At 34.7% G+C, this 17,801-nt stretch overlaps 1 protein-coding gene across 3 annotated transcripts in view; it reads right to left on the bottom strand.

Annotated features, from left to right (window-relative positions):
- NME7 (NME/NM23 family member 7) overlaps positions 1 to 17,801 on the bottom strand; it is a 182,861-nt gene that overhangs the window by 93,010 nt on the left and 72,050 nt on the right. For all 3 annotated transcript variants that reach the window (XM_053604197.1, XM_053604198.1, XM_053604199.1), the window contains exon 7: positions 11,360 to 11,465. In XM_053604197.1, the coding sequence (XP_053460172.1) occupies positions 11,360 to 11,465 (106 nt within the window). The remainder of the gene's footprint in view (positions 1 to 11,359; positions 11,466 to 17,801) is intronic.

Here is a 17,801-nt window from a genome sequence, read left to right as displayed (position 1 = left end):
AAATGACAACTTTACTATTTACTAATACTAAAAACCTGCCATATAGAAAGAAAGTCATTAAACTTGTTAACAAAGTAGATGGATAATAGTTTTCTAAATTATAAAAAAATTGGTTTTCATAGCTAATAATCTAATAGTTTCATTTTGACATAAGTCTCGGTATCAAAAATATTTCCTGTGGAAATAACTTATTCTAATGTTACAGTGTTTCCTGGAGTCAGTATTTTTTCCCCCGAGATCATAATTTCTATACTCTGGGTAACTTGTGTACCTCACAGAAACTTTGCAGACAATGAACACTCTGGAAAAATTTGAAAAACACCTTTAGCATGAATGTTAAACTTACTCCTTGCAGCAAGACACAAATGACAATAAAACCCTACTCATGAGAATGAAAGTCCACCAAGAAGGCACTTTGGTGAGCAAAACATCTTACAAAAGCAGCAGGCAGGATGCATACCAGACAATTCACCATAACCTGTATGCTTTGCTCCACCATCTAGACAATAAATAAGGGTGGTGAAAAATTTAACTGGAGGATTAAAAAATGATAAAATGGCAATAAAGAAATCTTATACTTTATTTTAGTAAGAACCTGTGAAAGAGAAGTTTTAATCCTGATACAGCTAAGAGTACATGAGTACTAAAAGGCTGATACATAAAACAGATGTGTTTTTTATTAATATCTTATTTAATCAAATAGACAAGGTTTGATTTTTTTAACATATTTAACTTTAGCAAAATGAAAAGGTATTTTAACTGAAAGACAAGGCTAGTATATCTTTAAAATGTGGTTAGTATAAAGCCAAATCAAAGTGAGAGATTATGCGAGTTTAGTTTTCAGTGTCAAAGTGCAAAAGAAATCATAAGCATTACTAAATTCAACAGAAGGAATTTAATACTAAGCCTAGCAAACATGCATAACAAATAACTTTAGGAATAAAATACAGGTGGAAAAGTTTTCTGTCTCCTAGGCAGCAATATGTTACTAGGCAATACTACTTCACCAAAAATCTCCTGGTAATTTTTAATTGAAAGCCTCAGATTTGTTTGGCTATAAATGTCTTTTATAGGTTCCTGCCTTTCAATAAGCAAAAATATTACAGAATCACATTAAATCAGTTGCAGACAAAAGTTTGGGTTCAGCAGACTTATTAAATTGAGAACTATTAACAGTGAGGCACTTTAAGTCTTAAAGAATCTCAATTAATTCATTAGTTGGTCATAAAATCCATATTAGTAGTAAGTAGGCTTATAAAAGATAGGCTTAATTCATCCAATAGCATTCTGAACCTTCACTTTCACCACATACCAAGATCTAAAATACAGTTTTCCATACTAATTTCCTAACAAGAATAATTTGTAAGCTGCTTACAAGGTAGTAAAAAGAGCAACCAATACAATAGCTTTATAGATATTCCCACAATATGGTGACCCTATACATTGAAATCCATAAAAATGTAATTAAGTGAGTAGGAAATAGTAAATAGTAAAGACAGTCTGCACACCAAAATGTGGATGGCAGGGAGGATGTATAAGAACAAAGATCCCTAGGAAGGGGCAAATGCCCTTCATTGTGAAGACAAGGATAGGCTTAGCATGTAAAGGAAGCTTAAAACAGATTGCTTGGTTAAAATAAGATCACAAGATTAAAACAAGGACAGTGTTAAGGAAAACCAAAATAAAGTAGGATACTGGATAAGGCAGGCTAGAAACTACAAATTGTCGGATTGGGCAGATACATCATCAGAAGTCCAAAACCAGGTTACCATAACAAACAAGTTAACTATATGATTGTGCATCAAAGCTAAGCTTCTATAAAACAGAGTATTGCCAAGTTGGTAGGACAAGATCCTTCTAAATCTTAAGAATCCAGTCTCCCTATGTGGCAGGCTAGACTACTAAATGGTGAGAGAGCAAGTGGAGTCTCGGAGGATGAGAAGCAATCTTGTACACTCCAGATCCCGCACAGCTCCAGGCTTAATGAAGCCACATGAATGACTCCATGTACACCAGAGAAGACTCGTCAACTGGTAATCCATAGAATTGTGAGAAATAATACATTTTTGTTTTACAGAAACTAAGCTTTAGGATGGTTTGTTATAAGGCAATACATAACAGAAACAGTATTGATTCAGGATTTTTTAAAATGTTGCATCATATGATAAAATCTCTAAAACTATTATTACATGTATTTATAGCTAACATTTTATTGAACACTTACAATGCAAACTGTTCTACACACATCACATGTATTAACTTACTTATGAAGTAAATTCTGTCATCTCCTTTTTGCAGATGGAAAAATGAAGCATTAGAGAGGTCAAGAATGTTTCCAAGGTCACACAATTAGTGTCATAGAAGTATAATAGTCATTCCACACATTATTCATTACAATCATCCTTGCCACACTGAGCTCTCTGTCAGTCCTTTCTCCAGACGCTCATGTTTCTTCTAATTGAAATAGATGAGTATGGATCTTCTGCATGTATTACACAGCATTAAGCTCTGAGGAGACCCTAAACTTCCTGATACAGACATCACAGTTGCTAGGTGCTTTGGCTGCCTAGTGACTGATGTTTCATTTTTCTAGCTAGGTGTGAAGAGCACACCCTCACTTCAAAAGACAAAGACATAGTGACTTTCCATTGCTTTGTCATTGACAGAGAACCTATAATCATAAAGGCACATGATTAAGCCTGGAGTAAATCTATTCAATTCTCCTACTGTAACAATCAATCAAGCAGTCAAATATTCAAAAAATTGAAACTATCTACCCATCCTTTAAATGTTTCCAAAATGGAGACATCAGATGGGACCAAGATTATACATTTAAGGATCTCACTCTGTTGCCTGGGCTAGAGTGCAGTGGCGTCATCATTGCTCATTGTAACCTCAAACTCATTCCTGGATTCAAATGATCCTCCTGCCTCAGCATCCTGGGATAATAGGCAAGTAGCATCATACCTGGCTAATTTTTAACTTTTTATTTTGCAGAATCAGGGTCTCCCTAAGTTGCTCAGCAGGGTCTTGAACTCCTGGCCTCAAGCAATCTTCCTACCTCAGCCTCTCCCACACCTGGACTGCATTAAGGACTTCTAGATCTGGAGTTTGAGACACTATAAAATAATGCCAAAACTTAGAATGTGTGTATTTTATGTTATATAAATTATGCATCAATAACATTTTTAAAAGGATTAAGAAAAGGAGAATTATATTTCTCACTATAATAACTTAGAAAGTGGGAGATTTCAGGCAGCGCCTGTGGCTCAAAGGAGTAGGGCGCCAGCCCCATATGCCGGAGGTGATGGGTTCAAACCCAGCCGTGGCCAGAAACTGCAAAAAAACAAAAAAAAAAAGAAAGTGGGAGATTTCAATGGCTGTTTTAAGCATTCTAAATTTTTCTTATTCAAGACAAATCCAGAGAGAGTGAGTAAGTTTAAATTTTATAAATAAAATTTAGAATTCAACGTGCCCACTAAAATTAGGCATAATCAATTAAAAACAAAATTTATGGCAGAGATTAGCAAACTTTTCTGGTAAAGGGTCAGATAGTTAATATTTCAGACATGGCAGGCCATACAGTATCTGTTACAACTACCCAATTCTGCTATTATGGCATAAAAACAGTCATAGATAATACATAAAATGAACGAGTAAAGGTGTGTTTTAATAAAACTTTGTTTACAAAACCATGCAGGTGGTGTGATTTGGCCTAAATGCTTATTCTTGATCTGTAGCTTTCAAACCAGCAAATAAACAAAGGGGAAGGAGTACAACAAAGAAAACTATCCATTCATCAGAAAGCTGAAACGAGCTAGTAGCAGTAGCTAGTAGCTCGCACCGATAATCCTAGCATTCTGGGAGGCTGAGGCAGGTAGATTGCTTGAGCTCAGGAGTTTGAGACCAGCCTGAGCAACAGTGAGACCCCAACTCTAAAACTAGCCGGGTGTTGTGCCAGGTGCCTGTAGTCCCAGCTACTAGGGAGGCTGAGCCAAGAAAATCACTTGAGCCCGAGAGTTTGAGGTTGCTGTGAGCTGTGACGTCACAGCACTCTATCCAGGGAAATAGAGGGAGACTGTCTCAAACAAACAACAGAAGAAGAAAGCTGAAAAGAAAAAAACCAGGAAAAGTGAAAAAACTTTAAGATGAAATAGATCAGCAATCACAATAAATAGCAATTATCTAAATTGAACTATTATAAAATTACTAGATTGGATTGAAAAGTAATTTTCTAAAAAGAAACTAAACAAAAATCAGCCATAGTAGATACAAGATAGAAACAAAAGGCTAAAAAAATTTTGCAAAAAGATATGCCACACTTCAAGGAAGACAACAAAAATAGTGGGAATAAAGTGTTTATAAAATACTACATAATGAGTAAAAAGAAATAATCACACATTGCAGCAAAGACTGACTATACAAAGTGAAAGTTAAAATTAAAGGAAAAATTCATATATAATGATAATAAATAATTTTAAAAAGGGAGAATTTAACTCAGATTTTTCTAGAAGCTGATACACTAAGCACACAACAAAGTAGTAAGGCTAAAGATATGAACGATCTATTTGAAAAACGGAGGGCACTGCAACAATTTTTTTTTATTTAACCATGTACTACATGAAACAGAAGATCAACAAATTTCAACAATATCATCCTAGAGACCACATTCTCAGACAATGTACAGACTCAAAAAAGAGATCTGTAAAAAATACATGGGCTAAAAAAAATTACAATGGAAAGTACAAAATATTTCGAAAAGTATGGTAGTCAGACAGATACTATTCCTATAATCAGTTTGCATCTGGTGGGAGAGACAAGGATCTTAGTTCAAAATCAATATACTATATATAATTTTATATATATATTCATGATATGTAATAGCAAACTATGCTGAGTGCTATAAAGAAAAAGTAGAAATGCATTGACGGAACATGTCACTTGGGAACCTACCATACTCTGAGGGGTGTTAGGGTGCTTTACATGAGGAAATGAAATTTTAAGGGTGGGGAAAAAGGAAGAAGATGTACAGTCCAGGCAAAATAAAGAGTAATTACAAAGGATCTAAGGACAGAAAGAACAGGGATGTTTAGGCAACTGAAAGATAAACAGTGGCACTAGAGTGCATAAGTAAGAGAGAAAATAAAACAAATCAAAATAAATTACAGGAAAAGTACATTATTGTAGATATAAAAATTGAAGAAAACAGACTACATTTAGTCAAATTAGATATCTTTTAAAATATAAAATATATTAAAAAGTAAATATAAAAAGTATTATTCCCATTTAACTAGAGAAGTTTTAGGGAGGTATTCTAAGGGTAATTCTCAAGAACTAGCTCGTTATTCATTTCCTAACTGCCATTACCTTGGCCAGCCAGTAGTAATTTCTCTAAATTTTATCATAAGCTTTGAATATTTTTATCCAATTAAGATGTTAAGTATTAATCACTCTTCATACCAATTACTATATAACCATCTGCCAATTAATGCTTTGATCAAATATTAGTATTCACAGAATAATGCAAATAATCCCAGCTATGGAATAAAATAGCTCTGGCCGTTAGATGTGACCTATCTCTTCTAATTCAATTTATACCTGGGAAAAGCGCTCCTTCTAATAATCTCATTAATAAGATTTGGGATGCCTTCTCTGAGGCTTTCTACCTTCACTCAAGTCATTGCAATTAATTGATAATCCTAGGGATTTTGCATATTCCTCTAAAGGTCACTAGATGTTGAAACATAGTAGCAAACAAAATTTCATTATATGTAAATGAATTTTATTTTAATCTTAATACACACCTATCTCTTCAGGACCATTATCCTTCCTAAAAGTTAGCATTCTTTGGTAGGGACTAACAGAATTCTTGAGATGCATTCTAAATTAATAAACCATTATTTAAAGTTCTCAAAATTTATAAATTCATAAGATAGTTTTACTGCCTGTAGCTTTATGTTTCTAAAATGCAGAGTAAGCTCTATGCATTCAAAGTCACAGTCCTATATGTAGTTCAATGTATTTGTGCATCTGTTAGGAGTCCATCTGTTTACTCTTCAAATAGAACATAAATGCACAGAACTCCAAAATGGTGTTCTAAGCAAAACTGGACCCACTTCAAAAATTTCTGCTGAAACTGAGTTATATTTACAGCGTTTAAATCCAATCTATTAACACACAAACATTTCATGCCTCTTTAATAGTATCCCAGAAGCCGAACTGCATAAAGAAAATCTAATACAAAAAACCTGAGAACTTAACCAACTCAATCAGCCTAAATTCAGGAGATGGTATTAAGTGGAATGAGTCTATTAGGCCTATTTAGTATCAGAACCACCATTACAGTGAATATTAAAACTCTGAAAGAGGCTCTGAGGAAGAGTAACTCAGTTTTTAAAAGTGAGGAGCGTGATAAGAAAGACTATGCAGTTATCAGTCCTGCTTCAATTAGCCTATCAGAGCCAATTCTGATGTTAAATTGGTCAACATTTTAATAAATTACTTGTATCCTAGTTAATTAAATACAGACCATGCCAAAAGTCTCTAAATGTCTTTTAAAAATAAAATTTTAAATTGCTTTGTAATTTTCATGAAAATAGAATTTTTACAACCAAAACACAAATTGAGATACAGAATATAATTTTCTTTTGTAAGAATTTTCTACACAGTTTCAAAGAAATGATAGAATATCTCGGTTCAAAAAGGTTCAGATGAAACTTTTCAAACATCTTGCCTCACTTTACTGATGAAGAAACTAAATTTTAGAAAGAAATATGTTATCAACAATGCAGTAAACGTGTTTAATGCATGCATCTATTATGAGAAAGAAAAATCTCTAACAAAACTTCAGCCTTCTTAAAAAGGGTAATCTATTTGGCTAGTACAAATGCAAAAGCAGCTCTTGCATATTTGGCTACCATCTCTGCCCAGAGCCAACTATAATAGGCAATCAGAAAATAGCTGCTGAATCAACCAGATGTAAGCAATAAATCTACTTCATAAACTTAAATCAGGCCTAGACTTTAATAGAGAAAATAATTAAAGCACTTCGTTCCTTTAACAATGATGAGCTTCTCTTTTTTTTTTACTGTGGATGACAGATGTAGATGTTGGACTTTTGTTAGCATTTTAAACTAGGGCTTTATTACTAGAGAGTCATTCCACTCTACTTAAAAATTAAAAGATAACGAAATTAGCAGCAGCAGCAGCAGCAGCAGCAGTACTAATAGAGGACCCATGACAGTAACAACGTCTAACACTTACATAGCACTTAACTAAGCTCTGGGTACTGTTCTAAGTGACTTCTGTCTTATACTAACACATTTAATTCTTAGTTACTCCATGAAGAAGGTATACTATTTTCTCATTTTACAAATAAGGACATAAAGTAGAAAGAGGTAACATAATTTATCTACTATCCCATCGCTAGTAGCAGAGTCAGACTTCAAACTACATAGTTGGATTTCAGGTTAAAAATAATTATTTTCACTGATGGAATTAAACTAACTATTTATACTTTATACTTATAAATAATACTGGGAACATAAAAACATACTACATAATTGTGAAATAAAAAAATAAAAAGAACACAAGAAACAAGAACATTCACCTTGTTTTTCTACTCTTTTAAAACCTAAATCCCAAGATGACAATATATATTTCAATCTGTATATGTAAAAAGCCACAAATGCCTCAAACACACTTTATTATTTTTCCCACCATCCAGTCCACAAGCTAGGCACTTTTTTTCTAGTTTTCTAAGAAGTGAGAAGTAAAATCACCGCATCAATATAGATTAACCATAGGACAATGAACTAAGGCCACCTAAATACACATAACTACTATTTGTGCCAAGAAATTCTTGCCCAGAAAGATAAGGATGTAAATCAGTAAATAACATCACTGTTCCCTTCAGGAACTTCCCTTAAATCCATCAATTCCAACAATAGACTATTCAAACTGCCCCCCTTTCACCATATTCCCTCAATTGGGCAAACAACTCATTTATCAAACAAGTGTGTACTTACAAGACTTGGTTAAGATCCTTAGCTGACTGTTTCCACTAACCCTAAACTATTATCACGAACTCTGCCCAATCTCAGATCACTGCACTGAAAGATACCTTAAACCTCTCAAGGTTAGACTCTGAACTCTACCATATCTGCTCATAACCTTGGCCTTGTGAAGTCTGTAAAAACTCCATCCATCAAGGTTGTGCTCTCCCTTACAGTATTAAGCAATGAACTTAAGTTCTGCTTTATCAACAGGCTATTCTGGCCTTCTGTTGTGAAGGCCAGACCCTATTCCATTTCAAATGCTCAACAGAAGGCAGACCCTATTCCATTTTAAATGCTTATAAGCAACTCCTTTAAAAATACCTTCTTGTATGCCTTTACTAGACTATAGGTAAAATTAAATATACCAGGAGATGGGACCATTATAGAAAAGATAATCTAGCAATTGAAGGGGCTAAATGAATCTAATATTAATTCCATATAAGACTTAAAACTATATTTCATTATAACCATAGTTAAATTTGAACTGGGTTAATTATACACTTCAAAATGGTTTTAAAGTGTCCCAGAAATTCAGATGTAGAAAGAAAAGAAAAGAAAAGAAAAACCTTTGGAATGCCAAAATTTATTCTGGCATCTGAGCAGATTTTCTACAAATTTATTTTTCCTTAATAAATTTATATACTCTAATGTTACATATAAAATATGAATATATAAATACAGTTAATCTTTAAAGAACAGCTGACTAAAAACTATTTAGAAACTATTTAATCCTGTATAAATATAAAAATTATATATTATAAAATTGGTTATTTTGACATCACCATTCACTTACATACATTACCAATTTTACTAGATTTTAGCTATATTTATCTGTCCAATTATTAAAGTATAGAAGGAATATTTATTCTAATTCTGCCTTATTTTAGTTCAGTCTCTTTCCATGCATCACATTTTTCCTCAGACAAGATTAAACCAGATAAAAATCTAATAGAACAAAACATAATAAGGTATCAAAGATAAGCTTTTTAAAAAGTTGATGCCTTTTAAGCAAGAATTTATTTCATCATATTCAAATGTGAGCCCATTATGTGTTTGTATATAGATACATGCATGTGTAATTATCTGTGTGTACACATACATATGTATGGGTGTACAAGTTGAATATCTCTTATTCAAAATGCTCAGGACCAGAAGTGTTTTGGACTTCAGACTCTTTTGGATTTTGAAATATTTGCATATATATACCAGTTCAGCATCCCTAATCCAAAAATCTGAAACCCAAGATCTTCTAATGAATATTGCGGTTAAGCATAATGTTGATGCTTAAAAAGTTTTGGATTTTAGATTTTCAGATTAGAGATACCCAATATGCATACACATATCTCCCCAGGTAAGAAAAACGGGTACAACGTAAGATTCAAACTTTTTTTCATAGTTTTCAACACCAGCCATCTCAACTACTACTGTCACTTCTCATAGAAGTGTTACTAACAATGTGACATTTTTGTGGTTACTGCTATTGATGATAGCAATAGAGGAAATAACATAGAGTTAAAAAAAAAACAAACAACAGTTTACATCCTGAATTCTTTATTCTTAATTAGGGGAAATAATCTCACAAAGCTTTAGTGTGCTTTATCTGAAAAAGGAAAATAAATCAATCTAATTGACATACTTGCTGTGAAGATTAAAGAAAATTGACATACAAGGTACCAGTCTGCTATCTGCCATATAAGGATGTCTATAAAGTTCACGTGCAAATTTAAATGGCACACTATTTTAAATTGCACACGAATTTTATGGACACCCTGTATATACTGGTAAATTCTCCATAAATGTTCGTTACCCGTTGCGCATATTAGTTCCCTATAATTATGGTCCTAAGGATCTACCAGATATTACAGTACTTCCTAAATAGCTAAAGAAGTATTAATTATGCAGCAAGATCTCTAAGGTTTATATCCTTTGAACCAATAATTGTACTTCTAGGAAAGTAGCCAGAGGAAATGATTAGAGATATCAGCAAATATTTGTGTACAAAGATATTTTTCAAAGCTTTATTTTTAATATCAAAAAACTGGAAACACATGTTCTATCATGTGTAGAACACAAATGTCCTAATGCTATAATTGGGTAAATGAGATGAAAGCTATGCTGATTAGTATGATGTAAGTAAGCACTCCAATTTGTACAAATAATCAACACACTGAAATGGGCATAAATGTATTTATGATCTGTATACAAAAGACTTAATAAAAAAAAAAAACTGGAAACAACCTAAGTATCCAAATGCTATCCTTCATCTATATGGTTGCTATTAAATAAACTATTAAAATAATCATAAAGGCTTAAAGGCAGCCAAAAATGCTCACAAAAATTAAAACAGCCTATAGACCTCTACCTGACATGTCATCAATTACATTCATGTGTATCAATGTACACACACATATACAAATGCAGAAGAAAACGATTTGGAGGAAATGTATCAAAATATTAACAATGACTATCTTTGGACAATAGAAAAACAGATAAGTTTTTATTGTTTTCTTTTTTATGTTTTATTTTATTTACCCACTTTTCTACTACATATGAGAATCGATTTGATGCTCAGAAAACATAAAATTAAAATTCCATTCAATTCAGGATATTGAGTACATTCCAATGTTTTAATTATATGCCATTAACTTGCAAAAAGATTTGAAATAGATGGCAAAAATAACTACAACAGACCAAAATAAACAGAGGAAGAAATGGAAACATTAATAAAAATAAGAAAAAACTTGCAAGCTCTCAATGTATATGATACATATACATAGGTACACACATATACATGTTTATATGTACACATTTGTATACACCTACACGCACATATATGTCAGACAAAGAACTATTACACATACTGAGATCTTAAGGAAATTCCTCCAACTTTCTCACGAAGGGTATATTACAGGTGTAGTAAACATTGTTTTAAACTGTACATTGGGAGTGTTGTTTAGGTGAAATAAATGAATCACAGTTATGTGATTGGAAACACAGGAGGCAGATTAAAAATTAAGGAATCAAGGCCTGTTGTAGAATGAGTGAGCTATAAGCATGATGAGCAACCCAAGAAACACTTTCTAGAAATGCACAAAAATAAAGATAAATAGAGGTTTAGACTGATTTTCCCATATATCTTGCCACCTTTATTCATGTGGCTTCAAAGAAAAAAATAAATTAAAATACTAAACGTATACTTTAATTTCTACATGTGAAGTACATCAAGAAAATAAACATTAGCAAAAATGAACTATCCTTTTACCAAAATCTATCAGCTATACTGTATTCAGCACATCACTTACCTTCACTAACAGCATGGGGCTTAACAATGCAGCAAGTACAGTTGGTAAATTTAGCAGTATTTGCTGGCCCACAACCTCCACTCGAAGGAAAAAAGAACTCTATTTCCTAAAGACAAAGAGAAATGACTTTGACATATGACCTCTTATCTTGAACGCAAAAGATGTTTCTGTGAAAGGGAAGAACTATGCAATTACTTCTGAAGTTTCACCTTTTGTTTCAAATTTTCTAAAAATGAGTTTTACAAAGACTCTGTTTCAAGACTTAGAAGAACATACAAAGAAGTGTTGATTGAAGTAATGGGAGTATGCTATTTTCCAGGATTATAACTGACAAGGTCTTAAGAAATTTTGACTATTGGAAGTAACCAACACAAAAGCTATTTTCCTCAAGACATCAGCTCATGAGACACAGATTTAATTTTAAATTTTTCCTTAAAAAAGTACAATAGAAGGTGGCACCTGTAGCTCAGTGAGTAGGGCGCTGCCCCCATATATGGAGGGTAGCGGGTTCAAACCCAGCCCCGGCCAAACTGCAACCAAAAAATAGCTGGGCATTGTGGCGGGAGCCTGTAGTCCCAGCTGCTCAGGAGGCTGAGTCAAGAGGATCATGCAAGCCCAAGAGTTTGAGGTTGCTGTGAGCTGTGTGACGTCATGGCGCTCTACCGAGGGCCATAAAGTGAGACTCTGTCTCTACAAAAAAAAAAAAAAAAAGTAGAATAGAATCAAAAACTAGGAAATCTTTACAGAAACAGAGATTGATATTCAAGAATCTGAAAACTCTGGTTAATTAAAACTTAGTCCTAGCATAGAAATAAAATAAAAGGAACCATATTTTATAGCCAGATTCAGGCTGTGTTATTTGCTTTGCACGTGGCTTATTAAAATGACAATCCAGCAATTTGAACTAGGCTCAAAGATGGTCACGCTAATCATTGCTTTTAATTGTTCAGACAAATGCTTTCCTGCCTCTAAGCTTTCAACTACTATTATTTCTACTATTCCCTAAACGGGCAATCCAGGTATGAATGAAGTAGATTCTGTAGGTTTGTTCCTAAGTTGAATTTGTATATTAGATAGAACAGGTACATTTACCTATTATAATAGGCTTTGTTTGTCAGTCAGATGTTTGTAACTAGGGGACTTAATGCAACAGTCTCTGTTCCTGTGAGTTACATGTAACTTGTATGTTGGTAACAGGAGGACTGCCTGCAAAGCCCTCTTCCCTAAGCTCCCAAGAACCTTACCAGGGTGTAACAGGCTACTTCAAACACCACCTCCTTTAGGAGGCCTTTCCTGATGCCCCATGTCAGCACTCCGTATTCCCCCAAAGTTGTGATTACAATGGTATTTGTGTAACCACAACAGACCAGTCTAGCTCAACTTACATGTAACAAAGTTGTAAGTTGTTTTTAAGTTGCCATGGACCCCCAGGTTGAAGGTAATATAACCTGAGCATGCCCAAAGGAACCAACCGTGGAACTATGTGTCAAACCTAAGTCCTCAGACAGAGGGGTGGGACTGAATTAAAAAACTGGACACTGGGCGGCGCCTGTGGCTCAGTCGGTAGGGCGCCGGCCCCATATACGGAGGGTGGCGGGTTCAGGCCCGCTCCGGCCAAACTGCAACCAAAAAATAGCCGGGCGTTGTGGCGGGCGCCTGTAGTTCCAGCTACTTGGGAGGCTGAGGCAAGAGAATCGCTTAAGCCCAGGAGTTGGAGGTTGCTGTGAGCTGTGTGAGGCCACGGCACTCTACCAAGGGCCATAAAGTGAGACTCTGTCTCTACAAAAAAAAAACAAAAAAACTGGACACTGTATGGCGGGCTCCAGGATCCAATCAGAATGAGCCCTGGCATCACGCCATGATGTGATCCAGTCAGATGGTGCTTCCAGGTGTTACTTCACTGTGAGATTCAATCAGATCATGAGTTATTATCCTATGCATATAAAATCCAAACCAGCCTCCAGTTCAGGGAGACAGATTTGAGCATTTTCTCCTGTCTCCCAGTTAGATGACTTGCAATAAAGTTTTTTTTTTCCTCCAAGGCTGGTGCCATGGTATTAACTTCTGTACATATCAGGCAGCAAGCCCACAGATGGCTCAGTAGCCTTTACCTTCTACCAAAGTATTATTTGAAGAAACAAATTTGCATAGCTTTGTAGGCCCCACAACACATAAATGAATGCCTGGTTCGAAGTAAACACAAATATATTACCCTGTTTCCCCGAAAATAAGACATCCTCCGAAAATAAGACCTACTTACAGGAAAGATAAGACATCCCCTGAAAATAAGACCCAGCATATCTTTGGGAACACACCTTAAACTGTCTTATTTTTGGGGAAACAGGGTAGTTCCAGGACTCCTGCACATTCCTAAATCCACAAATACTCAAGTCCTAAAGTCAGCTCTGTAGAACCAGCCTATATGCAAAGTTGGTCCTCCTTTTTACATAGGTTTCTCATCTTGCACATACTATATTTTCAATCCACTTGTGGTTGAAAGAAAGCATAGTAGAGAATCAAATTGGAAAGGGCATGCCTTTTCTATAATTTCCATTTCTCTGTTCCCTTCACAAAAACTCACAAGAGAGGTCTTTATTCTCATCTCCACTATCTCTCCTCCAGTCTCTCTTAAACCCACCAATGCTGTTTATCAAAATCCCTAACTTAACTGATGTCCCATTCCAGCTTTTCCTGTAACATATTTAACCCCATCCTACCTGGTCTATCCTTAATACAGCAGTCAGAATGAAATTTGTAAAACCTTAGTTCCTGGTCACTCCTCAACACTGAACACTCCATGGTCTCCATCCCATTTGGAAAGAATGTCAAAGTTCTGGAAGTCCTGCAAGTCCTTATGAGACCTGCCTGCTGGCAATGCCTCTTAGCTAACCTCCTGCCATTTCCTCTACTTAGGTTTCTGCTCCAGCATCACTGGTCTTGCCTACTACTCACTATTCCTTGAAGGTAGCAAATATGTACCCATCTCAGAATCTTTGCATGGATTGTTCCCTTTTTTTCTAGATGCTCTTTTCCCAGATATTTGCATGGTCTTCTATCTCATTTCCTTCAGAATTCAAACCAGAGTTTGTGAAGGCTTACTGTATATCTTACCTTTAATAGCATTCTGTACTAATATTCAACAAAAAATCCCTGCTCTACTCTCTTTCTCTATTCCCTTCTGCTTTATTTTCTTTAGAGCACTTACCACTCCACTTTATATATCTAATGTTTATTATCTGACAACCACCTCAGAAAACATTTAAGCTCCTTATCAACAGGACTTTAGTTTATCCACTAGTAGCTTCTTAATAAATATGTTGGAATGAATGAATTCAGACACATAAGTTCTGCATACTATAAATAAAATCACTGTACCCACATTGTACAAATGAAAAAATGAGACTCAGGAAGCCCTTACAAGTTAGCAAGTTACAAGATTCAAATCCTCATCATTCTGGCTCCAAAGCTCTGTACTTTTTCTATCATCTGTCCTTACAAAGTGAAAAGCAATGCTAAATTATTCTACTTTTAGTTTAACAAATTATTTAACCAATTATCTGGCCAATTATTTTTGTGTCAACTTCCTCTATTTCTTTTCTTCCTCAATCTTTGCAAACAGAAATGGCGCTTTCCAAGTACCTATTTACACACACTGAACAAATATTTATGTAAGACAAAGAGTATAAAGGTTTTACATAAGTATATCTTCTTAGTGAAAACAATATAATTGTGTTTTATGGCTTTGCTCTCTTTTTCTCTCTGCCATTTCTGTGCCACCTATTAATCTAGGCTAACATTTGCAGTAGCTCTTTTACTAGGTCATTGTTATGGCAACTCACTCAAAGTCTTCACACAACACATGTAAAGTCACAAAAAAATTCCATGTTCTTTTGCTATTTGAGGAGCTAAAACTTTCTGTACAAATCTCTTTTCCTTCTAAGAGTTCTTACTATTACTCTTGGCTTTTCATATTTCCCTAAATTTCCTTGCAGCAAAGGATAAATATTCAAAACTTTCCAAAAAAGTTAAAAACTCAGACTCAATTTGATAAGCTTTAAATATACAATTTTTAAAACCTTTTAAACAATTATAAAATATATAGTTGCACGGCTTCATAATTTTCACTAAGATTCGTTGTAATCTCACTATATTAATACTTTAATGAAAACAATAAAAATATTGTTACATGACTGCCAGTTGTAAGTTCCTTCAAAGCTTTACCCATACGTAGTAATTTTAAGTAGATATCATTTGTGTAAATGTTCCAAGTGAAAATAGCAAAAAACAACACTTAAACATCTTTCTACATACTGTTCTAATATGAAATTACAAATCTGTCCCCAGCAATAATCCAAAAAAATTTAAAAATAAATATGAAGTCACATGACCAATACACCATTATTCACAAATGTGAAAAAATTGGAACCTAACAAAATGTCCATTCCCAATGTTCCTTACATTTCCAAAGAAAGAGATTAATTAAATAAATAAATCATGTTAGATACATGCAAGAGAATATTCTGCAGCCATTAAAATTTACTATTATGATAGTAATCTGGCAACAGGTAAAATGTAACATAATATTAAATGGAAAAAAAAAGAATTGAAATTGATTAAAATTATGTAAAATGATGGTTACTATGAAAACTGTATACATGATGAAAGGAATGAGCTAGAAGGAATATGCTATCAACAGTTAAACTGTAAACACTGCTGGAAGGATTATTGCTGACAATTTTTTTATTTTTGAGACAGAGTCTCACTCTGTTGCCCCAGGCTAAGAGCACCATGGCCTCAGCCTAGCTCACAGCAACCTCAGACTCCTGGGTTCAAGCGATCCTCTCACCTCAGACTCCTAAGTAGCTGGGACTCTAAGAGCATGCATGACACAATGCCCAGCTAATTTTTCTATTTCTTTCTTTCTTTTTTTTTTTTTTTAGTAGAGACAGGGTCTTACTCTTATTCAGGCTGATTGTGAACTCCTGAGCTCAAGTGATCCTCCCACCTTGGCCTTCCCAATTGCTAAAGATTACAGGTGTGAGCAACAAATTTTCTTTTCTACACTTCCTTAATTCTCTGAATGGTGTTTCTATTACTTTCATGTTCTGAAAGATTGTAATGTTTAAATCAGGGTAGGCTGCAGCAGCAGTTAAGCTAAAGAGCTCTGGAGACTGAGTGGCTGGGTTCAAGTCCTCATGTGGGCATGATACTTACACTTTTTGAGTCTCAGTTTCTACAAGAGTCAACCAAGGTATTGTAAGTCACCACAAAGGATACTGTGGGAATTAAATAGGACACTAAAATGTCCTATTTAACCTAGAGAGCCTTCAGTAATGTTTGGTGTGTTGTCATTTTTAATTCCAATCTTTTCTGAACCTGGATCTACATCCTGGAGATGTGAAGATCCACTGGGCATCTTTAAGGAATTCCTAGTCTACTGAAAAGATAGACATAAAAGCAAGCACTTTCTGAACACGTTAAAGGAGAATGGTATGCAGCAGGTACTAAGAAAGCAACAACAAGGAAGTACCTCACTCGGTTCCCACCCAGCTCCCACCCAGTATCAAAGAATTGCTAATAGTTGAGCAGAGCTGGGTATTTTTCTACAGATATACAGAGATATAATCTGACATACATTAAACTGCACACATTTAAAGTACACAATTTGGCAAGTTTTGAAATATGTTCACTTCCATGAAAACATCACCACAATCAAGATAATAAGCATATATGGCACCTCCTACCCTCTTTGGAAATGTCTTTCTTCTGCCACTCCCTACTTTTCCCTTTTCCCTGTAACCATTCATATGCTTTGTGTGATTATAAATTATTTCTACAATTTTATATAAATAGAATCATATGGTATATGCTTCTTTCTTATAGAAAAATTATTTTGAGATCATCCCTATAATGTACACAAATGTTAATACTTCATTCCTATTTATGCCAAAGTGTATTTCACACATGGAGAGAGTTATGTTTTGTTGTTCATTCACCTGCTGAACATGTGGATTATTTCTAGTTTTGGGGTATTACAAATAAAGTCATATGAATCATGCAAAATTCTTCTTTGGATTGATATTTGCTTTCATTCTCTTGAGTAAATACTTGAGAATGGAATGGCTGTACCATTGGGTGAATGTATAACATATTAGGAAACTGACAAATTGTTTCCCAAAGTGGCTGTACCCTTTTTTTTTGGCCAGGGCTGGGTTTGAACCCGCCACCTCCGGCATATGGGACCGGAGCCCTACTCCTTGAGCCACAGGCGCCACCCTGGCTGTACCATTTTAAATTCCCACCAGCAGTGTAGGACAGTTCTGGTTCCTCCTCATTTTTTGGCATTTGGTACGTTCAATCTTTTAAGTTTCAGCCATTCTAATAAGTCTGTAGTGGTATCTCATTGTGGTTTTAATTTGCCTTTCCCTGATGTCTAATGGTG

This window comes from Nycticebus coucang, chromosome 10, assembly GCF_027406575.1.
Source record: "Nycticebus coucang isolate mNycCou1 chromosome 10, mNycCou1.pri, whole genome shotgun sequence".
Lineage (NCBI taxonomy): Eukaryota > Metazoa > Chordata > Mammalia > Primates > Lorisidae > Nycticebus > Nycticebus coucang.
This window is presented reverse-complemented; position numbering and strand designations above follow the sequence as displayed.